The 23,947-nt window shown below is 42.4% G+C and overlaps 1 protein-coding gene across 4 annotated transcripts in view; it reads left to right on the plus strand.

Annotated features, from left to right (window-relative positions):
- Positions 1-23,947, plus strand: part of TENM4 (teneurin transmembrane protein 4) — a 601,586-nt gene that overhangs the window by 471,914 nt on the left and 105,725 nt on the right. For 3 of the 4 annotated variants that reach the window (XM_074918372.1, XM_074918381.1, XM_074918391.1), the window contains 2 exons: positions 318-503; positions 14,465-14,611. In XM_074918372.1, coding sequence (XP_074774473.1) covers positions 318-503; positions 14,465-14,611 — 333 coding nt within the window. Of the gene's footprint in view, positions 1-317; positions 504-6,771; positions 6,799-14,464; positions 14,612-23,947 lie in introns of all 4 variants that reach the window. The other variant, XM_074918363.1, reaches the window with a different exon arrangement.

Consider the following 23,947-nt stretch of genomic DNA (forward strand, 5'->3'; position numbering starts at 1 on the left):
GCTTCTTGGAAGAGCCTTCCTCTTCGGATCTGGTGATCACAAAAGCTTGAGGAGTGCAAGAGAATTAGAAAGCAAATAGGAGGATCAATCACAGCAGACCTCTGCAATCCATGTCCATCTCTTTTTTTGTAATATACTTATTAGATTCTTATTGTCAGGAAGGATTAGCGTTATGAGCTCCAGGAATTCCTTTCATTGCCCCGTTAAGGCGAGGTAGTGAAGTGTGGCTGCTTTTCTTAACAATAACACTCTGGATTTTCCCCCTCTCCCTTCTCTCCACCTATATCCCCTCCTCTCTTTTCTCTCCTCTCCCACAGAGATTTGTGCAGCAGACTGCGGAGGACATGGCATTTGTGTCGGAGGCACCTGCCGCTGCGAGGAGGGATGGATGGGCACAGCCTGTGATCAGCGAGCGTGTCACCCACGCTGCAATGAGCACGGGACATGCCGGGATGGCAAGTGTGAATGCAGCCCGGGCTGGAACGGAGAGCACTGCACTATTGGTAGGGAGAAAGAAAAAACGACTACTTTTAAAAGAATAATTGATGATCAGGGAGGAGAAAAGGCGCATGCTTAATTGAATATGTGTGACTTAGTGTAGCATGAGCACCTTTGTTCTTGGATTTCAAGTTCTGACATCATACATTTTCATGTGAAACAAGATAAAATGTCCTTTCATTTGCTGATAACATGGCTATATATATTTTTTATTATCAGAGGTGAAGTACACCTATGTGGTGTTTGATCTCAGAGACAAGCCGTCAAATGTCAGCTGCATGCTTTTAAAAACATCCCCCTTTGCCTCTCTCAAAAGGTCTGCCTGTGGCCTCCAAGACTTCTCTCTACTATGGCGACAGCATTTTCAGAAACATGCATCTGATTTAAAGTTTTCTTCCCTTTTATTTGCTCTGTTGTTGGCACTGCCACTTTCCTTGCCAGTATAAAAAGGAAACTGCAGTCAGATAACTTCTGGCTGGTGTTTAACTGAGTCTTGCTTATCCCTTGTCTGCTCTGCTACCTTTCTAACCATTTCATTTCCCTCTCTCTTTGGTTCTGTATTCCTCATGCACCTGGCACTTACCTCGAGCTCTCGGTGTCATGTCTATTATTAACAAGATGTCACCAATATGCCGAAATCATGCAAAGAGGCGCAGTTCTCACGTTAAGCAATTTGCAGCATCATTAATGAACTGGCTTGGCTTTACCTTCCTCCTTCATCTCACTTGATGCATTTTCCATTCTTCCTTTTTTCTGACTGTCATGCATTCAACCGCTTTAGTCCCCATTCCGTAGTCATGCATTAAAACTCCCCAGATACCATTTATTATACATTAATGGAAAACTAAATTAGCGAATCCAGTTCTGCTCTCGATAATGCCTGTGTGGACCTGAAAAAATTTGGCTGACTTTAGAAGAGTTGTTCCAGAGTTAGAATTCTCCTCCAGTCATTTTGTTTTAATCACCTTATTTTAAAGACAAGAAAATTTACCTCTATGTTATGCCACGATACATATAAATCACAAACTAATACTAGCAATACCTGTGAAAATGTCAGCATAGTTATCTGTGTGGATCATCAGCTTAGTTGTATGTAGACATCACTTTCTTTGCTTGAACACAGGTAAGTTTGCACACAAAAGGCAGACAGAAAATGAAGCCTGATCACAATATTTTAATTTCAGTATTAGGGTAATGGTACAAACCATATATGTGGTGCAATTCTACTTATCATTTATTTATGCTAATATCACCCTACCACATTATGGTCTCCACATGCATCCCCTAATGAAAAATACCTAGCTCTTAAAACTTCCTCTGTCTCATTAGACATTACATTTTGCATTCTTTTCTATGTCCCTAGAAGCTTTCATTTCTTTTCATGAGGAAGGGATTATAAAACCCCCTCTCTTCAGTGACTTTAAAATTAAAAGAGACCAGTCCTGTGTTAATTGGAATCCTGTGTTTCTATATTATTATTTTATAGCCTTGTGTTCAAGCACTTTGTTTTGGAAAGCAACACAGATTCATGAAAGGGTTTTAAAAGCAAAAAAGAAAAAAAGAGTTCAGCAAAAGGCCCCAAATCCAGGGGATGATCTTATATGAAAGTCATTTATGCACGAAAAAAGCGCCTGATTCATACCCTCAGTGCCATTTTATTAGTTCTGCTGCAAAACCAAAATGCCACTAGTTCGGTATATGATATTTCTCCACACAGCTGATATGCCCAGACTGTTTTCGAACAACAAGCTTTTCTCTTTCATGGTAATTAAATTTACCCCATTATTTGTAGTATTCCTCACTCTAAGTATAAAGAACCCTTGTTATCATGGGAAAGGCCAGCACCGCAATGCAGTCAGCATCGAGATTTTACTGGTGCACACGATCGTTTTGTGTGGTGCTACCTTCTTATTGCAGTGCTGCCTTGGCTTAGGAATCATTCTTTAATACTTAGAGTGCTGGAGCAATTCTGTTTCTTTTCACTTCTCCCTCCCCCCTCCTCATCTTTTTGCATGGTGATTTAACAACAAATTCGTCCATAGTCTCATGCCTGTGAAGCTGTAAACAGTATTTCCCACAGAATATTTCATTGATAATTGTGTAGAATGTAAAGGAGATTTGGCAAAGTCATAAATATCCAAGAAAATTGAATAGCTTTAGAAGGAGTAATAAGCTAGTTATATTGGCACAGATGAAAGGACATTGACTTGGAATTACATTAAGTATGTGGAAAGCATTCCCCTTGTCCTTGTGTAATTTCCCTGCATGGCAACTTGTTCTGTTGACAGTAATTCCTTATTTGTCTGTGTCATGGCCCGGTTTGCTTTAGCACTGACAAGCATAAAACCCCATTGCTGAAGTGATGCTTTAACAATATTGCCATGTGTGCAGGTGACATGGTAGAAATGGATGATACAAGTAAAGGACACTTCTTCCATTTCCTGTTGAGCATGTCTGAGAGTAAGAAATCCTTTTGTTTTGTAGGTCGTAGGAGGCTCTTTCTTACGGTGTTCAAGGGAACTCTGATCCCAGTGGATTAATTTTGTTTGCTCATACAAAGACTCGTGTTACCAAATATACTAGCTTGATTGCTCACATTCAGAGATTTCATTAGAGGAACCCCAGTTAATTCCCAACCAGGAAATTGATGCAGAAGCTTGCATTCATCATCTTAATTCAGCAAATTTAGCACATCCACACAAAAGAGTAGAACAGAAAGTTGATTATATAACTGCAGGAATCCTGAAACCCAGCAGAATGGTTCAGTCGATTTAGTCTAATGTCTTAAAGGAAAAAAAAAAAAAAAAAAAAAATGACAACAGCTACAATGCAAAACTCCTGTGATGGGCTCTTCAGAATATTCCAAATTTCCCCCAATTACATTATGACAATTCAACTTTCTTCTGTTCTGGCCCAAATCACATCCAGGGAGCATGGTGGAGCATTTTAGAAGCGTTGAGTTTGAAGATGAAATAAACCCTTTTACTGCAGGTTCTGAAAGGCCAAATTACAAGTCAGCTTTGTGGTAGGCTACTCTATGGAATTGATTCACTGGTGGCACCACAGGAAATTTCCTGGGTTTAATAAACAACTCTTAAAAATTTCCCAGGGCCACAGCAAGCTGGCCTCAATTTTGATACAGTTGATGCTGTGGCCTGGATAGTGCCCCAGGTGCTGTGCATCCACCTCAGAGATGCAAAGGGAGACTTCACTCTGCCTACCTGGGCCTTGCACTGACATGGTATCTGATGTGTGAATCTCTCTGTATAATATTTTACCAGCAACAAGCCTTAATCCCTTGATTCATTAGGGTTGTTTAGACAAATAACGTCAGAGAGGGCTTCCCTGTGTGGTGGAGTCGGGACGTTCATCATCCTTGAACAGTGTGGACACAAACCCTTGAAGTTCAGTTGCTGCACCTGAATACTACAGGGTCTCTAAAGTGCTGAGGGACCAGCAGTTAGCTCTCTGAATGCACAGCAGTCTACCTAGAAAGATTTTCAGATCACTTCAGTGCCTAATTCCCATTCATCTCTGCAAAAGCTACGTGCTTAACTCCTTTTGAAAGTCTGGTCATGACTCGCCCTGGTGATGTATGCAATAACAAGTGCCTGGACAGACAGGCAGACAGCCATCCCACACGGGCTTCTGCTTATGATGCCATCAGGCTGGTTTTTGTTTTACTTAGCAAAACTCTGATTTTTGAGAAATCTGCCCCTTTAAGTTTGCCTTTCATTGGCTTTCTTGCATAAATAATCACACATGTTCTGAATAGCCGGGGTTGTAATGAGTGCCTCTCAGTTTCTGCTGGAGCAGCTGGAATCCAGACATGGCACATTACAGGTGGGTCCTGGTCTCTTTTCCATAACTTTCTAACACATCACTCGTGCCATTGAAATCCATAAAGCAGCTCGGTCCATGCACAGCCCAACATTAAAAAAGCCCAGCAGCGTCTGGTGAAGGCTCTTGCTACCCTCAGCCCAAGAGAGCAGATAGTCATCTCCCTGCAGGGCTCAGGTGTATCTGCAGCAGGACCTGAGCTGTGTTTGACCCTCTGGCACCCACCCTGCCTGGCTGGGATGGGTCCCTTTGTGCAAGAGGAGGCCATGGTTATAGCAGGCAGTGGAAAATATGTGCTTGCTGCTTTATTACGACACAATTTTGAATCAAGCTGAAGGTAATCTGGCCTTAAGTAGTTTGGCAGCGTGTTTGACAGTAAATATTAAGCACAGATGAACTTCAAAGACAGTCTTTTCCCTGCCCCTGTGGCATAAACTTGTGCCATCACTGGTTCAGCAATGAACAGCTACTTTCTCCTCTCCATCAAATTTGTGTGATCCCAGTTTAACTCCAGTGATTTCACTGAGGATCTGTCTACTTCACCCCACAGGGAAGATAAAAGGAGAAAAGATATTTAGAAAATGAAGAAAGAGAGTGTGCTGAGGAAGATGTCCTGCCCAAGGACCTGCCCTCAGCATCTCTCACTTCTCTGTTCCCTCTCTATGAATGAAGAGGAATTCTCATGACCCTTCCCCATGTGTTTCAAACAAATCAAACCATGTTAGCTCAGGCTGGTGAAATGGGAGGACTTTCAAACTGACAGATGCTCACATGAGCTGCCCCCGTAGCAGATCTGAAGGGCCAGTGGCTTCCAGGAGGGTGGTGGTGACATGGAGCTGAGTGTGGTGCCTTTGAGTGCAGAGGACAACTTCTGAGCCCCCACATAGTTCCTCAGCATGTCCCACATGCCCACAGGGTTACTGAAGAAATATCTGTAGAAAATAAGATGGTATTTTAATGCCAGAAGTATAGCATAGGAATGAGGCTGTACAGGTTTAGAGAAGAAAGATTCATGCTGCCATGAAATATTCCCCTAGAAAACCCCCATTGTTTTCCAAATTACCAGATAACATTGGCACATAACTGACATATGCTTGGTGTTGGCAACTGCCTCCATGCCATCATCTGCACAATGGCTGCTGCCCAGGTTTTCAGGTTTTGCTGCTCTGGATGTCAAAATCCAAGGGAGACGTTCCCAGGCTTCAGCCACGGTCCAAGTGGATGGCGATGCCCTGCTCCCTGCATCGCTGCCACTACACTACACTGGGCTCATCAGTTAATCTCCTTCCCAAGCCTCAGAACTGCCCCACACTAGATTAGCACTGATCCTCCCAGCCCTCTCCACTTACTTACGATAGTGCTTCAACAGATCCTTTAGATTCACAGGACGGAAATAAAATTACTCCGATGGCTGCGACCTCCCAGGCGGGCAGTCCATGAGAAAGAACCTGAACCAAAAACCTCTTCAGAAGGGTACCAGCACACAAATGAGAGAGACATTACAGGCAGCTGACATGAGAACAAGGGAAATAAAGTTTAAGCAAGTAATGAAAGGGAGAAATGCAAGACGCGGAGACTCTTATTTATTAATAAAGACCAGCTGCTGTTAGGACAGAGAGTGCCGCCTGCTGGCATGCACAAAGGCCCTCCGAGGCAGGACTCCTGGCTTCTGCTTGTGTCTTTGCCATCAACTTTCTGTTTGACCCCGGAAAATCAATTAGAAGGTGGTTTTCCAAATTAATGTTCCATGGGAATTGGACACGTGACTGGTCCCACTACATCTATAACTTACTTTCTTTTTCTTTAGCCCTCCTTGGAATGAGTATATTAATACTTACCTATCTGGTAGAGCTGCCATGAGGTTAATTTAATATTTGTAAAATAATTTGATCTGGGGCTAGAGGATACTGTGTAAATGCAATGTATTACCATTAAGAAGATCCAGGGAAAAGCCTCTCCCAGTCTGGTAAGGTCACAGAACTGTTCCTCTTTGTGCGGAAAAATATAAGACAATCAGGTGAGGAGGAGAATTTTCAAATGACTCTGGTTTTCCTGATGAAAAGAAAAGCAGTCAGTAAAACAGAGGTAGACCGCTGCAAATTAGCAGAGCATTACAATATTTTGCCATATATATACTTATATATACCTATATATATATAAACACATAAATATATATAAACAACTTTCCTGTTTCTCTTCCTGATCTTAATGAGCAAAGATGACTGGATGCCTAAACACAGCCTTCTTGAGCTCTTTGACTGAGGAGGGCTGTGCTCCACCCTTCTTCCTTTTTTTCTATCCTCATAATCAAGGTTTTTCTTTTCATATCACAGCGAACTCTCCTTTGCCTTTCTAGCACCTGCACAGTCTCGTAGTAAGCCGCAATGCACTTATTCAATCCTACCTTAAATGTCCTGTCTTTTATCTCCCAAGCTCACTATCTGGATAAGGTAGTGAAAGGTATGCTCTTCCTTCCTATTTTTCCTATTGTCTTTGTGTTTCTTTTTAAAAAATGCACCGTGAACATGCTGTGTTGAGGTTGCATCCCTTCCTCATTGTCACCAAAGTGCTCCCTAATGTCTGGAAGGGTGAACTTTCCAGTCATTTTGGTAGGAAATACCTCTGTAAGTGCTGTGATCCTGTGTTAACATCGTATCAGTGTTCCTACCTGTCCCCTTGTCCCTGCCCTCCCCTCCAAATCATCTCTCATCCTCACCCCTCCTACCCAGGTAAGGCAAGTCAGGAGGAAACAAAAGTGTCTGTGAATACAACAGGAGCCCTTGTACAGTGATGTGTTTTATTTAAATGTCTATGATCCATTTTGTAACAAGCAGGTGAGTGCACTTTCTGTGTGGAGTCTTCATGTTTTTTGATCCATGACTGCAGAGTCTTACATGGGAACTTTGAATGATGACTTTTTTTTTTCTTCTTAATGCAAATATGTTATGACCTGAAAGCCTCTGGTTGTCCATAAAATCTATTGGAATTATTGATGTTGCTTTAGTGTACACTACAACAAAATCCCACCCCTATGTTCCTGTTTGTAAATGTAAAGCAAGTCTAGGACCCAGGTCTTTCCTCAATGAAAAAGAAATTGAACTGTTACAGAATAGGCATAATCTGGTATCTTTAAAAAAATCTCAGTTTATTAATCAGAGCAATGAGCTTAGTTAATTTAGGACTTTTAAATAGAAATAGTTCCACAATGCACTTAACTTTCTAAAAATGTTGAAATAGCACACATCGAGTTAAAAACAACAATCTAACAATAAATATGATTGAGTTGGACACGAATACCTTTCTACATGGCTGATTTGACACTAACAGCAACACAGTGCTGACACCACGCAGCATCATATGTTTGCTGGTTAAACAAACCAAAAAATCAGGTTGAACAAATCAGTTTCTTCCATAGCATTACCCTGCTTTTCAGGTTGTGAGCAATCAGAAACAGCAGCTGCAAGAGGCTGATGAAGAAGGACAGATATGCCAAAATATTTGTCCGGTGAACAGTGAAAATGAAATCTCTGCCATATAGGGCTCTTGTGGTGTGACAAGAAACACGGTTGCCCTACTTGACTTCACTTCTCTGCATGAATTTACAATCTAAAGTTTCTTGTTTCCGTTGAGGTTTAAAGGCAGGTTCAGGTACAATCAGGGAAAATAAGGAAAACCTTTGAACAGACAAGCAAATATTAATGATAAGGAAATGTTCACAGTTTAAATAAGACTTGTCTTCAGTGCAATTCAGCAATTAGTAGCTGTCCTTGGACCCCTGTTTATAGATCAGTGGATTGTTGAGTGGTAGTTAGTTTTCTTTCATTGATTAACATCACTAAACATGCTTGACTTTATTTAAACTAGGAGAAAAGAGTTTATTCTCCTTTTTAGATGAAGGAAAGAGGGTCACTTGTTGTGCCCATACGAAAAAATAGTGGTGGCATCCTTAGAGGAACGTATGGGCTGTTACTAGGGAGTGCAATCAGAACCTCCTGTTACTGTTCCACATCACAGTGGCTTGCATTTCAAAACCCCAGGACTCCTCCTTTTCATCTCAACAGGTATTAGAGAAGGTTGGATCAAAGGGTAGCAGATAAGCACCAAGGGAATAAAAAAGATGAGAAATCAAAACCTGCAGAGCCTGGACCCAGGGACCTTCAGTACTGATTTGCCCATTCAGTGGCCCAGGGTTTTTTTACTAAGTCTTCTGTGGTCATCATTTTTCCTCTGGATAGCCTTTTGACTCACCTTTATGGCCAAGAATAAGAACACATTATATTTTGTGAATATTTCAGTGGGTAACAGGTTAAGCAACATATTAAGAATAAAAGATTTTCTCTTACCACGCATGGCGTCTTTTGGAAAGATTAGCAATAGCTGAAACATTAAAAGTACATGTTTCTTACTTGGCTAACTGCATGGTGTGCATTTTTCAAAACTAAATTACTCATGCCCTTTTGGCTTTCTTAATTATTAACCTCTTTCTGGTTGAAATCCTTTCCCAGTAATCCTGTGTTGTCAAGGGTGAGCCTGATTTACTGCTGAATCTTTCCTACAGCTTTACAGTAAATCAGTAAGTCAGAGAAGATGCAGAATTGTTTCTAAATAGGACGGCAAGTTTCAATAGCAAACATCAGCATGATTAAAGCTCTAGCTAGAATTAGAGTGGAGTCTTTCAAACTAAGGCCTAATTAACACCGGTAATACTTAAAATGAAAAGAGGTGCCTACTATTAAAGAGATGCTGATTTTAGAGAGAGCTTCTTCATCCAGAATTCCATTGGAGCTCATGGTACATCAATGTAATTAATTTCTATTGTTGGTTATCAGTTCTTGCTCTTAAATAACCACAGTAACACTAGTGAGGCATATAAACAGCTATTCTAAAATGTAAAGATGCTGAACAACATTTGAATTCAGGGATGGCTGCAAGGTGACTGCTCCTGAAGTCTGAGAAGCAATGAGAACCCAAGGCCTGACCACAGGCATTTGCACAGTTATAAGCAATAGATCTGGCAAGTGACTTTTTAATCTTCATTTTACAGGATGCATCTGATTAAGTGTTTCTTGATTCCCACCCTCACAAAATATCTTGGTGGTAGTTTGAGTTGAGTGTTTTTCAGGACACTTTACCAGGTTTCTCATATTTTGCAGGGATCACCTGATGCTTTTCTCCTCCCCTTCGGTCCTGCAGAACTCCTGCAGGTCACTTACTGATTGTTGTTCTCTCAAGCTCCAGGTGTTTTCATCCTCACATGTTGCATTCAGCCATGTCCTGTTCATTTAAGAGCCCAACCACTGTCTGTCGGGACTTGCTGAAACATCCATCAGTGCTTTCCTACTGACAATGGAGGAAAGATAATAGCCTTATCTTTTAAGTCCAATTTCAAGTGGAAATGAGGCTTGGCTTGAAGAAAGATCCCATTGTACATTGTTTATAATTGGACTAATTAGAGAAGGCCTTAACTGTACAGATCATTAAGAGCAGATTATTTTACCAACAGTCTTCAAATGGCAGGATAATTTCTTACCCTGGTGACAGTCTTCTTTGATACTCTCTTCTTGTCTAGTTCAAAATTAGTCCCCTTTTTATATTGCTTCCCTGGGCTGTACTGTCTCTTGCATGGCAGACCTGACATCTTTGTTTAATGTCTCACAATATCATCACCTTTCAGCAGCACGTTCATGTGCTTCAGTTGGAATCTCACATAAAGGGCCATCTCCCCGCCACCACCTCGGAAAGCCCAAGTCATATATTCAATTCTCTTTGTCACCCAAATACAGTTAGGAAACACAAACAGGAATAATGGCTTGTAAGTGACTATGAGAAATCAGAACTGCAAGGTTATGGTGGTGTAAATCTGTGAGGATTAAGCCATCCCGCTGTGTGGATATTCAGAAGCACTCTGGAGACAAGATGATCTTTTTGCTTTATTCCCCAGCATGGGGGAAAGGAGAGGATAAAGTTTATTTGTATCATCTTTTAGTCAAGTGCTTTGAGGTGCACTGCTTGTGGAATGGGGAATACTGGGCCTTCCTATCTCTGTTGTGTCAGTGATGGTCCAGTCTTTATGCCGTGAAGCAGTTTAGAAATGGTAGCACTTACAGGACCATTCTCCCAAATATATTGGCCTACACATTTATGTTATCTTCTAACTTTCTGAAGGTATGAGTCCGCTGACAGCTGTGTTGTTTTCTGTTAATGGTTTCCTTTCTCATTACTTCTGAAAATTGTCTGTCCTACCAAACCCATGACACAGGAGAGATACAATTTAATCCTCACAGCACTGATACTTTGCTGTACCTTGGAATGTAATGGGTCATAGCTGAAAACTTTTATGTTCAGGAAACTGTGAAGAGTTTATCTCATTAGGAAACAGGTCCCTCTGACTTCTTGGAAAAGATTTATCTCACTAGGAACCAGAGATGCCTCTCCCCTTGGTGGGAAGGGGCAAACTCACTTTGTAGACTTGAAAGATGCCAAGACAGTGAAGTATGAAATTACAGGTGGGAGTTATCCTGCTTTAGGTATCTACAGCACAGATGCTTATATCTCATCTAGTCATCTTGGATTCCCTTAATAGTCAAGAAGAGGAACAGATACTTCGGGAAGGCATAATCTCATGAGATACTCTCTCCTCTCCTGACTGATGCTTTTCCTCTGCTTTCTGAGATACTTGACTTAGTTCCTCTGGGTCCAGATTAAGAAGACTCCGAGGAAATCCTGAAAGTCCATTGAAATACTCTCAAACACATTTCATACGGGCAGTCAATTGCACACAAAATTCAAAGGCATAGGACTGAAAGGGGTCTCCTCTGTTAGAGTCCAGGCTTCTGCTGTCAAGGGTAGCCACATTGTGTAAAACTTGATACACATTTACCGAGTTCTATGGACAGCTGTGAGGCTTCTTCTCCTTAATACTCCTACTGGGAGGCTACTCCAAAACTTTATTCCTTCGATCCTGGAAAATTATTTTTTTTTTTCTTTCTAATTTCCAGACAGAATTTATTCATGCTTGGTTTATGTCCATTTGTTCTTATGCCAGCATTATTCTCTTTAGCTTAAATAGCTGTTTTCCCTTCTCACTGTTCATCTGCTTCATGAATTTGTGAAAAACAATCATAGTCTTTTCAGCCTTCGCTGTGCTAGAGTAGACGAACCAAGCTCTTCTCATTTCCTCAGATGTAGAAGGTGCCTCATCCAAATTATACCAGCTGTTTTCTGCCACTTCAAATTCCCCCTTTCCTAAGCCTGGGAGAGTAGAGCACATGCAGTTCCATATGAGCTCCTAATTTTTACAGTTATATTAGTTTTTACTTATACTTGTTGGACACTTCACATGAGACCTTTGCAGATCATTTGCTTTTGTCACCCTCAGAGCAAGTGATCAATCACTTCAGTATCCTTTCCATTTAATAAAGTTAGACGTTTGCTTTTGTGATCTTTGTTCCAAAGATTATGAAATGCAAAATATAATGGAATATATAAATATAAAATGGAATCCCTCTCAAAATATAAAATGGAATCCCTCTTTTCCCTCTGAATTTTTTTTATATGAAACCTTATAGGCCTGACTTAAACCATTTCCAGGATTCGCATCTGTTCCTACATGCCTTGGAACCAAACCCAGGAGACATTTTGTCTTTGGCTCCCAGTAAGAATCTATCTTCTTCCCACTGAAGAAAATAAGAGTCTGCTCCAGGGATTAAGCACTACTTGTTGGCTTAAAAACCTGGTGGTATCCAATCCCTCTTCTCTCATCCTTCTGCAGTGGTGTCTTCAACTTCTCATCACCCAGCTCTTTTTGGTTCTCACCACACTCCTGTCCAGGTCAACACCACAGCACCTTTGCGAGGAGTTTCCTGCTTGGCGTCTGCAACTGCAGGACAGAAAAGAACTTTTTAGGATGAGTTATAAGAGTTCAAGGAGTAAAAGCATGAGGTATGCTCAGTGATGATGCACCAGTCAAGCTCTAACGGAGCCATGCAGAATACACATAAAGTGAGGTTTCTTCTGAGTTTTTTCATCTAAAGAAACTTAGGCAGATTTATAAAAAGAGGAAAAAAGTCCTGTCTCTACCGTCAGGATGGTCCCATCCGAACTGAATTTGTCTGCTCCGAAGTGGGATTGTCTACCTGGCTAAGTAATTTTAGGAGGTTGTTTTAACAAGTAATACACTTCTTCCTCTCTCATTCTCCAAAGCAGCTGAACGCTTTCAGCTTATACTGAAAGTAAGTAAAAAGAACAAACACATAAATTAGCTCTAGCATGGGGAAAAAATCAGATTAAATGGTTAAAAATTTGGCACTGTTGTAAGTAACTGAAGGCAGGATGTTAAAATGGAGAATTTTAAGAAGCCTTGCCTATAAATAGCTCTTCTGTAGGATAGAAATACTAATATAATGTATAAATATTAAAATACACACACACAAGCATGCTCACACGTACACACGCATGTTATATTCCCCCCCCAGAACACACATTTTAAAACACGGAAATGCAACAAAGACATTTGTAAATGAAAAAATTTTTTTAGGTCTTTTTAAAGGCATTTTCCCTTACTATCTTTGTTCTTTTTTCCATTTGCTCCCTGTAAATCTGTCACTTATTAAAAAAAAAAAAACACCAAAACAAACAAACAAACAAACCCCAAACAAACAAACAAAAAAAACCCAACAAAACAAACCAATCCTAGAAAAGATGTTAAGTTCACCAGAAACAATTCTTTATTTAAAAGGCATTTATTTCTCAACGACCTTTCCCTAGCGTGGGACGCACGATGCCGTGGTGTGGTCTACGTGCTGACTCAGCACTTCTTGGGCAGACCCTCGTGCATCGTGCGGTCAGCCAGACGTTGCATCCACACATCCCTTCCAGTACTCTTCACCATCGTGTTGTGACCCTTTAAGACAGGATAAGTCTGTGTTGTTTGCACAGTTTCACAAACCCGTCTGGCAAAGCCGAGGGCCTGAAGAAATTCAAACTATGTGGCAGGATTGCACAACACACGTATAAATAGAGAGGGCCTTAAAATGGGGCTCAGGAAGACTGAATTGTTTTCCTGGTATCATCAGTCCTGCTGAGTGACCTTGACAGTCACTTCAGTCCCTCGTACTTCAGTTTCCTAAGCTGTAAAATGTGTCTTACATTCCTGATGGCTTCTTGGTAAAGATTTTTGAGCTCTGCAGGTAAAAAGCCCCCAGAATTGTATAAGCTAAGCAGCCTCCCTCACACCACTGCTTACTGTGGAAATTACTCTGTTATTTTCTTGGGGGGAAAGAAAGGGATGGAAGTCTCAGCGGGAGGTCATCTGATGAGAAAATCAAAGCCTAGTGAGCAGATGGGGAGCTTGGTGTTTGTCCCCCCTAAGTTTTATTGCCTATAAAAGAAATGCCTGCCTCTGTGCCAGGTTCTCTCTAGTCACTGGGGAGAAATGGGTGTTCCCAGAGCTCATCAGTATGGGCATCTAACACACACGAGGGGATTTATGCCATGGGACAGTCTGTCTCTGCTGACTACAGAGAACTGAAGGTATCTGCGTTATAGATGAATTGTAACCGGATGAGATGAATCCCACCCAAAATTAATACAGTAATTGGGTGCTCTCCAAATATTTTCTAACACAGGAAATGTCTTCCCTTTCCAGCCAGCTTTGACTGCTTACCAGTCTGAGGTCTTGGTATTGCTAAAAGCCAGCTGCTTTATCCCACAGGGTGTTAGGAACTTTAACCCTACCTGTGATTTTAGTAACCCCAAATCTTGGTCTTACAAAGCAAAGGCTCTGAGAGACTTCAGAGGGCAGGGTGGGTTTTACAACCAGCGAAGCAGGAAAATCTCATTGCCTCCCTGAAGCTCACCATTCCCCCGATCCAATTAGTGAGGCTGTGCTGTGAGGACCTCCTGGGAAACAGCAGCCCACTGAGTGGTCACCACCATCCTCATACCAAACTGGGACAATTCACTCCAGGTGGGAAGACACCAAGTGGGAGTAGAGAAATAAACTGAAGGCAAAGGGAGAAAAAAAAAAAAAAAAAAAAAAAAAAAAAAGCTGTTTAATTAGCCCCTTTCCAGGCTGCGTCGCTTTGTCTTTGCGGTGCAGTTGAATGTGTGGCTGTTTGCCTTGCAGAGGGATGCCCTGGCTTGTGTAACGGCAACGGCAGATGCACTCTGGACATGAACGGCTGGCACTGTGTCTGCCAGCTGGGCTGGCGAGGAGCGGGCTGCGATACTTCCATGGAGACAGCATGCGGCGATGGGAAAGACAACGACGGAGGTAGGACATGAGCACATGTGATATGTCAGGCTTCGCAGAGCCTATAAACCTTGCACAGTGAACAGTCAGCTGGGCTTGATTCTGCAGGGCAGATTGTTTTTTGACAGCTGGTGGAGAACAGACAGCGAAGTCTGCCAGGCTGACTCAGCCAGAGTGGATCTGAATTCAAATAAAATGGATTTGGGCTTGGGGTGCCAGGGCTGAAGAGGGACTTTTGTTTATCCTCAAATCAAGTCCTTATACCAGAGAGCAGGCAGAGGCTATGCACTTGTCCTGTCACTCCACCCCAGCCCAGCCACCCAGCAGTGACACGATGGGACCACCTCGGACACCAAACACCCCGACTGTTCGAACTTTGGCCTCACTGCCTGAGGTTTTCATCAAGGCTCTCTGGTAGGTCACTACTGACTTGGGGTGGATGTTTTGCAGAAACTTAGAGTCTTTGGTGACTGATCCCCATGCCCACAAGCCATCCAATCCCTCTTGAACCATGTTTTATTGATTACAGTTCCATATGTAATGATGTCAGGCATGTGAATAATAGCTCTGTGTAATGCAAACTTAATATTCAGAGTTATCTCATTACAAAGGAAACCCTGGTGCAGTGTGAAGGTTTGAATTAGAGGGCAGGAGATGAGATATTAAATTTAAGGCATAAGGGAGACTGCATAATTTGTTTTGTTGTCACTCAGCAAAAGGCTTTGTAAACCACAAGTCTGGGCCAGGACCCAGACCGTGAAGTGGAGACTGCATTTTGCAAGCCTCTGTTTTATCATATTCACAAGAACAGTACAGTTAAAAAAAAAAATTAAAAATAGCCAAGCCAAGACTGTGATTATCTGCTTCAGAGCAACTGGGATTCTGATTGAATATTTAAAATACTTCTGCACATCTGGCATGGCAAATGGACCAAATTATCCCTTTAGAAAAGACGGAAAAAATTGGAGAACCGTACAAAGAGTACACACTATAAAACAAAGGTTGCTTTTTGCCTCACATGAAATTGAGTATCACTGTACTCGTCTTTCCTATTTACAGCTGACACAGAACAGCAATAAAGTTCATCACATCAGATGTGTAAAAATATGGTAAATAGAGCCAAGGATAATCCCAGTTTCCGTGGAAAACAAAACAAAACAAAACCAAACAAAAACGCTGTGAAGTTTTTAGAAAGAGAGAGAGGGAAGAAGGAGTAATTCAGCCTAATGTACAATGTAGACCACATCGGTATTACATCAAAAAGAGCATGCCCAGACTCTGAGAAGGCTGATGGAACACCATCTCCTCCTATCTCCTGGTTCAAAGTGCTAATGTTGTAACTGGGTTCCCCTCACCTTGAAACGAGCCGTTTGTCGCCTTGCGAGCCTGCAGGACAGCCGATGTGGACGGGAGAGACAATAGGCACCGACATGTTTACAGGTTACTGCACATCAGCTGCTACCTTGCATTTGGTGAACTTGTGTGGAGCAGTGGTGTACACGTCCAGAGCAGAGCAACTGATAGGTTGTAACATGCTGCCTTGTGACAGCTTACTCATGTGTCAGAGCCCGCAAATGAGTGTTGACTTTACTCTTGGTACACCAAAAGAAAAAAAAAAAAATACATGTACCTGGTGTGCGTTACAGTTTACAGATAATCCGTGTCATACGCTGTGCTATTGCCTTGATCTTGCTACAGTACTGCTAAAGACTCTTCTCAGCTGGGAAGTGGAACAGTGGAATACGTTTACCTTCTTGACTTGATTTTTATACATTTTTATGGATCATTTGTATTTGTAGGCTCAAATCTAGAATTTCAACCCCTGAGATGTAGGAGCATCAGCAGTGGTGCAGCATTTCTGCCTTGAAGCCTGAGTTCCTTGTTCAGCACAGGGATTCAAATATAATTACATGGATTCATGAAGAAAGGCTGATTCTGGACCTGTTTCCTAGTTTTTATGATGATTTCTGTAGCAAGGCAGCTGAAGAAGACATTTGTATTAGTCTCTGGAATAATTTAGGTTGGAAGGGACCTCCAGCAGATTTCTAGTTCAACTCCCCACTCAAAGCAGTTCTAATTACATCAGGTTGCTCAAGGCTGTGTCCAGTCAGCTCTCAAACACCTCCAAGGATGGAGGGAGATATCACATCTCTGGGCAACCTGCTGCAATATATCACCATCTTTATAGTAAACTTTTTTCTCCTAATATCTAATCATAATTTTCCATCTTCCAACTTAATGTCTGTTGCCTTTTGTCCAGCACCATCTGAGACATCTAGAGTGCCCCGGCTGGCTTCTGGCTTCCCCTTCACAATAGCTTACATCTCTAGTAGAGCAAATGTATATGCTTTGTGCGTGACAGCTGCCCTTGGATTTCTCATATATCCGAAGGCAACTCAAATGACGCTAAGCACCTGTGTTCAGAAGCACAAATTGTGACCATATTCGATGCAGCCACTTTGTCACCACAAACATTATACCTTGGCAAACTGCTGGGCTTTGAAGAGCACTGAGGAGATGTAGGCCTGAACAGCCTCTTGAAAGAGTGTGTAGTATGTGTATGAGCACTATGGTTTCTCTCTCTTTTGGGATCCTGTAACAGTCTCTGGAGTGATACACACTCAGGGCTGGTTTGTTTTGATTCACCATAAAGGATTTCAGGGCAGTTGCTGAATTTATCTTCGTGTAGACATGAATGTAGGCAACGGAGATGGTAGTCCTTTCATGAAGCTTTAGAACTCAAACATATGAGCTAGTCACTGTGTGTACCATCAGTGGCAAGAAACAGATTTAGGGCATCATCTCTTTGAGCTATTTCAGATATCTGTCACCTCATAGGTACCTACTTTTGGTTGGTCAGTGCTGCCCTTCGAGTCACTTTGTGCTCAGAGCAGCATCTCTTGAAGCTGAGACACCACGGTAGGGCTGTTCACTCTGCGAGGGTTTCACTCTGCCTGAGCTCAGCGGAAGCTGGTTCCCACACTGTGGTATCGGGTATCTGCTAATCATGATCCCTGCAGCCGGAAATTCCTCAGGATAATGGGAGCTGAAGTCAGAATCTTTTTCATCATATCCCAGCCTAATCATACCCTGAGGGAGACGGGTACCAAATTACAGGGTGTGTTTGCCTCTTAAATCTGGAGGCTGTTCAGATAAACAATAACAAGCTAAGCAGAAGTCACTCAGAGAGAGACTCAGTGAAATGTAATCTCCATTCAGGCTAGAAAAAAGGTGTCTGGGAGAGCAGTCCCCTCTCCACACCAAGTGTCATCTGTCAAAGCTAGCACTTAGGTTTCACACCGAGGTCCACTTTATTTACACTTTTAAACACAAAGCCCATCAACTTGAAAGGAGTTGTAGCAAGTAACCGAGAGCAGGTGATCATCCAGTATCAGTCAAGGGAAACCAGTGCAGTGACAGAGCTTTAACAGTCTGGGTAAAAGGCTAGGATTTTGCACATTTGACCTAAGAGGCCACCTGCATCACAACAAATGAGAGGTGTTTCCTTAAAACAAGCTTGAGAAAAGTGGTTCTTGCCTCTCTTTGGCAGAAAATAACCTCTGTAATTGATGGCTGCAAACACTCAGTACCTGAGAGTAGTCCTGTCTAACTCCACACTGAGCTCTTTGTCATGTGCTTGAAGAATAAGAAGTTAGAAGGTTTAAAATACCAAGGAAATTATCTTCTGTGACAAGTCCTAGAAGTGGACTTGATGGCATTTGACAAAGCCTCGAGAAGAGGCTGATATTCCATAGGCTAAATATGGGCTCCGTTGCATTTGTAGACTCCTCTGTTAGGAACAGAGTATTCAGGAAAGATGGAGGGTGAGAGGAGAGGATATTCTTCACAGCCTCACAGATATGCTATTGGGCAGCAAGGCTGTAGTAACCATCTTTGCTCTGGAGAAATCATCTGAGTATATGACTCCCTCCATATTGAGAACCATTTTCCATTTACCTGTCTGGATACACCACACTGTCCTGGAACCATGAGAGAATTACAAACATTAAACTAAATTGCTCTTTTGGTCCAGAAATTCTGTCTAATCGACACAGTAGCTTCACTTGAGGGCCTTTGTTATTGTTTGGGGCTTTTCCAGAGTAGCCAAGTCTTCCAGAAAGGGTAAAAGCTTGCTGTTTCTCTGGGAAGTGGAACTGACCACATCCTTCATAACCTGCTGTGAATATTCCAGTTGCTAAACAGCTGCTGAACTCTGCTCAAAGTGAGTCTACTTTACTTGTGAAAGGCAAGAGTCTTTCTCAGATGAAAAATATGTCTGGAATATAAATGTTCCTAATATTATCTAACGGCTCATATTCATTAGAGGTTGATGTTCAGTTATCTGCTGCCTCTTTCCAATTTAAACACATCCAAATGCTTGTGTTAGTGATTACTGCAGGGTAATTTAAACAGATAGACAGATTAGATAGATTAGATAGATAGATAGATAGATAGATAGATAGATAAACTTCCCAGTTGTATAAAGTTGGCCTATCCTGTTGTATATTGCACACCATTACATGGAAGTACAGCAACTTCATTTTTCTTACATCACCTGGTCAGTGATCTTCCTTTGGGAGTGAAGAAAATAAACCATCCTGTTCTATTTTTCTGCAAGAATTGTAGTAGTGAACCTTCTGCCCCTCACTTTATGTCTCATTTGTGACAGCTACATGCAATGCATTTAGCCTAGCACGAACACAGGGTTCCAATGTACATGTGCCCCATTTCGCCTTTGCAAGCTCAGTCTGTGCTCCACCAGATGCCACCCCAGAGCTAGCAGGTGGAGCAATCCTTATGCTTTCCTTCTCTCTATCCTCCTGGCCCAGAACAACTAAAAGTTGCCTTAGTCTTCCAACCCTGGAGCAGCGAGCAGGTCAGAGCCACCAAGCTACTGCACACAGGATTTTCACCTTTCCTTGCAGCCCTGAGCATTAGTTATTGCTGCCACTAGAAACCAACTCTCACTTCAGGGACAATGTAATTCAGGAATGTGTTCTCTGAGATAAATCAATGCTGTTTAACTGTACCATAGCCCATTGGTGCAACTCCACAGAGTTATGCTTTGTGTCTTGCTTGCCCCATTCAAGGATCTGGTAGTGCTTGTAGTAAGGTGGAGATTTACATAATGCTTCGGGACAGCAGCATTTCAGATTCTTTGGCAAGAGAAATTTTGGCACTGCACACTCTCCTTCTTAACACCCATGTGTCCGCCATCTGTCCACCACATGCCAAATAATGTGTTAGAGAGCTGGCAGGAGCCTGCAGTGCTCTTTACTCTTTACCAGTACACAGGGATACACCTGAAGGTAGCAGCAGAGTTATAAAGGGAGTTGTAAAGAATCCAGGAGAACCCCAGTACATAAACCTTTGTCTTCGCAAACGCTTGAGCTGCAGACAAGGTGATGGGGTACTTTCTGATATTTTCTCTTTCTTTTTGCACACTGTTGTGAACCTTTACTTCGTGCCTGCAAGGCTTTTATAGCACGAGAAGATTGTCTCCTAGGCATGGTGTGGGAGCTGTCTGCTTCCTCAAAACCATAAAAAATGATGCATTAATATGCTAGCTACATTTACGAAGGGAAGTGTTGAGAACTGAACACACCTGGGAAAACAGCCACCATAAATTAGCATTTACCGTCACATATAGATCCAGTCCAACAACAGGGTCATCTTGGAGGAACCACAAAGCACTGCTAAAAAGATGAGAAAGTCTGCTGTACCTGAAAAGATTGGCTAGCTGGTATAATTTGTTATAAATCACCCAGCTTTTCTTCCTCTGTTTTATGATGACTGTTAATCAACCTTTCCTCAAGTAAGAGAAAAAAATAACCGGTTCACATTTTCAGGTTTCAGCTCTTTGCTGATTCTGTATTGGAGAGTGACACTTGGGTATCACAGGCTGACAGGTATTGGCACTGGTGCTGTCAGGAGGGTGGTGTGAACCCGTGCGTTACAGCATCCAGAAGCAGGTGTTGGTTGTGCCGTTACAGAGGATGGTGTGTTGTGAACTGAGGGTCCAGGAGTGGCTGTGGGTTGTCTTGACAGCTTGGGAGAGTTCCTGGTACTTTTGACTCATCCTTAATGAAATGCCTTTGATTAATAGATTCAGAAAGAAACAGGAAGGTGTCCTCTGTGTCAAAAGAAACCTACCGATATCTGCTGAAATGAGGGAAGTTACTCATGGGAAAGAGGCACTTCTGGTGTATAAGATGCAACATGAACCATCTTCAGAAAAGACAGGCTTGGACACACATTTCACAAAGCATTTCTGCACCTGAAGAGATGCTTAAACAGAGTCTGGGCACCAGTGCTCAAAGGAGAAATTCAGGAAAGCTTTACCAGACCTGCTTTAGCACCTGAAGCAAACTTTTACCTCCTCTGGGGCAGAAAGTCCCCTTAAAAATCTAAGATTTTGTCCTGAGTGTGCTCAGTGTGCATAGAGTGCATGGCTACTTTCCCCTTCACCAGGATTTGAGGAACATGCCTGTATCTAAATTGTCTGAGGCCACTTTCCAAGCTGTGCTCAGATGATTGCTTGAATTGCCTTGAATTCAGTCAACAAAATGTGTTAGGTTGAACTTTTCAGCAGGAGCTGAACACTTGCAGCACTTACCAGGAAAGCAAGAGACCTTGGTGACAAGGATATCTCAGCTGCTGAGGGTGTGAACCCATTGCTCCCACCAAAAATTTCTAAGCTCTAAGTCCCTTTGGCTCCTGGAGGAAGCACTTTCAGGTACCGTACTGACCATGGATCAAGTTAAGCAACCTACACTCATTGCCCTCTCTGAACACTAGTCTCTCCTCTGCTGGGAAGGGCCCTCACAAGCCTTGCTCATCTTCATGAATTTCACTCAAAATATAGATTGCTTGTTTCTGCGCTACTTTGCTGGTTGTGCGATATGTAAGTGCCTTTGCTAAAAGCCTGCCTGGAGAAAGGAAGAAACCCTTGAAGCCAGCTATAACAACTGTATTCTCCAGAGCAGTGATGAGCTGGGGGATGCTGGGAACTTGTAGACTCTAAACACATTATTATAGCTCTGGTTTATGCCCAGCTAGTGGTGATTATCATGTGTTTTTCTGTCATTTCCTCCTTCCACTTCCCTTCTTTTTCTTTTTAGATGTTTTTTTTTTTTTAAAGAAGAATGTAGCCCTGGATTAGGATGAAGTTTTTGCAGAGTGTTTCTGTAGGGATTAGCATTGCAGAGCTCTGCTTCTACACTAGAGCCCAAGGAGTCCTGTAATTCAAATACATGATTACTATTACATGTGGCTATATTATTTTGAACTTGCAAACATGTGCTGAGCACTTAGAGAAAGATGTGAGGGCAATTCCTTTCCCAGGCAGCCAGCACTCTAATTCAGCCAGGATACAACCAGCAAGAACCTTATTCAAGCAAAATCAAAACAGAGTAGGTGGGATAGAAAGAGCAAAGAGAACATTAATAGCTAACGTGATCACGGGGGTTGACAATCACATTGCTACTGTTCCTTACGGTTTTGTTTTGTTTCCTTTTGATTCCTTACAGTGGGGCCAAAAGCTACAGCTCTTTTGTTGAATAGGTAAAATTGTTCTCTGTAAAGCGCTGGGGTAAAACCTACTTATCTCCTAAATCCAACTGAACTAAATTGAGCGTCAGTCCTCAGCTCAGGGCAGAACATTATTACTCCTGTAAACCTTCATCAGCACAAGCATTCACGTGAACAATAACTTTGTTTTGTGCAGAAGTACTGAGCCGTTCCTTTAGCCTCTGTTTCACCAGAGTTTAGATTAGATCTAGACAGGTAAAACCTGATTTGCTCAAGGGTAAGACTAACACTTTGTTAGCTTCACCTTTGAGCATCTACTTTTTAAACCCTCCCCATCCAAACGCTCTCAATAATACATTCAAAAGCATCACAGGACATGACAGTGTCCCACAGAAAGTCATAATGATGCCTGGTGAATGGCACAGAAAGGAAGGTGAAGGATAAGAACTGGATGAGGTGAGAGACACAATTATTTGTATAATCAGTGCATTTTATGCTTTCACTGGCAATGGGGTTTTTTTTATAATTTTTCTTTCTGATTTTGCTTTTCCTGGTACAGTTTCTCACAGAGGCTCTTCCCACTGCAGTCAGTACCAAAAAGTCTCATGATCTCTAGCAGGAGCAACCCCTGAGTTTGTCGTGTATGCTTTCCCAGATTTACCCCAACAGCGCTCGTTAGGCTCATCTCCTCCTGACTGCGTGTGTGTCATGGTCCACAGGATGCTCTCTGTGTCCAAACAGCTCCATCCCTACCTGTGGCCTGCCTGTTCCAGCCCGACACTTGACATGCAGCACCTGTCGGAGTCTGCTTAAACAGATAATAACACCTCTGGCTGAAGGCTATTTGCATTCTGTTGTTGATGTCAGCATGACGGGTTTTTGTTGCAGCATCCCTAACTGTAGAAATGCTCAATTATTCAATCTCAGCGAGTGAAGACGCTGCCCATTAAATCAGCCAACACAATTGTGGGGCCATGAAAAGTCACAGCTAATTTGAAATTTTATTAGCTCTCGGCTGATCTTGTTTACTGCAAAAGCAGTCTCTCAAAACCAGCCCTTTGCTTCTGTACAAAACTCTAATCCTTGACACCTTGTTGGCACTGTGTGGTGGTGGATGTGGGACCTGGAAGCTAGAATGCATGAGGCTTGAAAGAGGAACGAGACTGCTGTGGGATTTGTGAGCACTTTGCAGCCAGCAAGTGCAGCAGCAACCCAAAGAGTGCAGGGACAGCAGCCCCATTGCTGCTGGAGAGTAATTATTTTGCAGAATAGTAGTGGCTGTGAATGTGACGATTAGTTTTTGTTCTGGGGAGGGAATATGTCATGCTCATCTCATCGTAGTTTAGAAGGAAGCCAAAAGATCCGCCTCTCCTAATAAGCAGTGGTGTTCAATGGGCACACAGCTTTTCCTATCAGTTAGCAGCTGGCTGCGTGCTTTAGGAACTTAATCCCTTCCTAGCAAAGGAGGCTTACAGGAGCTGAAGAGTCTCAACATGAAGGCCTATGGGCAAGGCAGACAGTCCCAAAATTCCTTTAGTTACTCAACGCCTGCCCCGTCCTGCGTACTTGGGTGGGAAGGAGCATGTCCCATTTAACCAACCACCTGGCAGATGTGGTGCTTACCATATCAGCCTTATATCTGACATAATGCACCTGGAACAGGTTCAGTTTATTTATTGTTTTCTTGAGAAGAAAATTACTTCTGACTTGGATCCTGCTGCTTCTTGTGTGATAAATACCGGAGAGCATGAGAGATGGTGATCCTCCAGCCCAGCTAAAGCTCTGATGGGCGGAGTAAACAAGACACAGCCCTGAATCATAGAATGA

This window comes from Athene noctua, chromosome 1, assembly GCF_965140245.1.
Source record: "Athene noctua chromosome 1, bAthNoc1.hap1.1, whole genome shotgun sequence".
Lineage (NCBI taxonomy): Eukaryota > Metazoa > Chordata > Aves > Strigiformes > Strigidae > Athene > Athene noctua.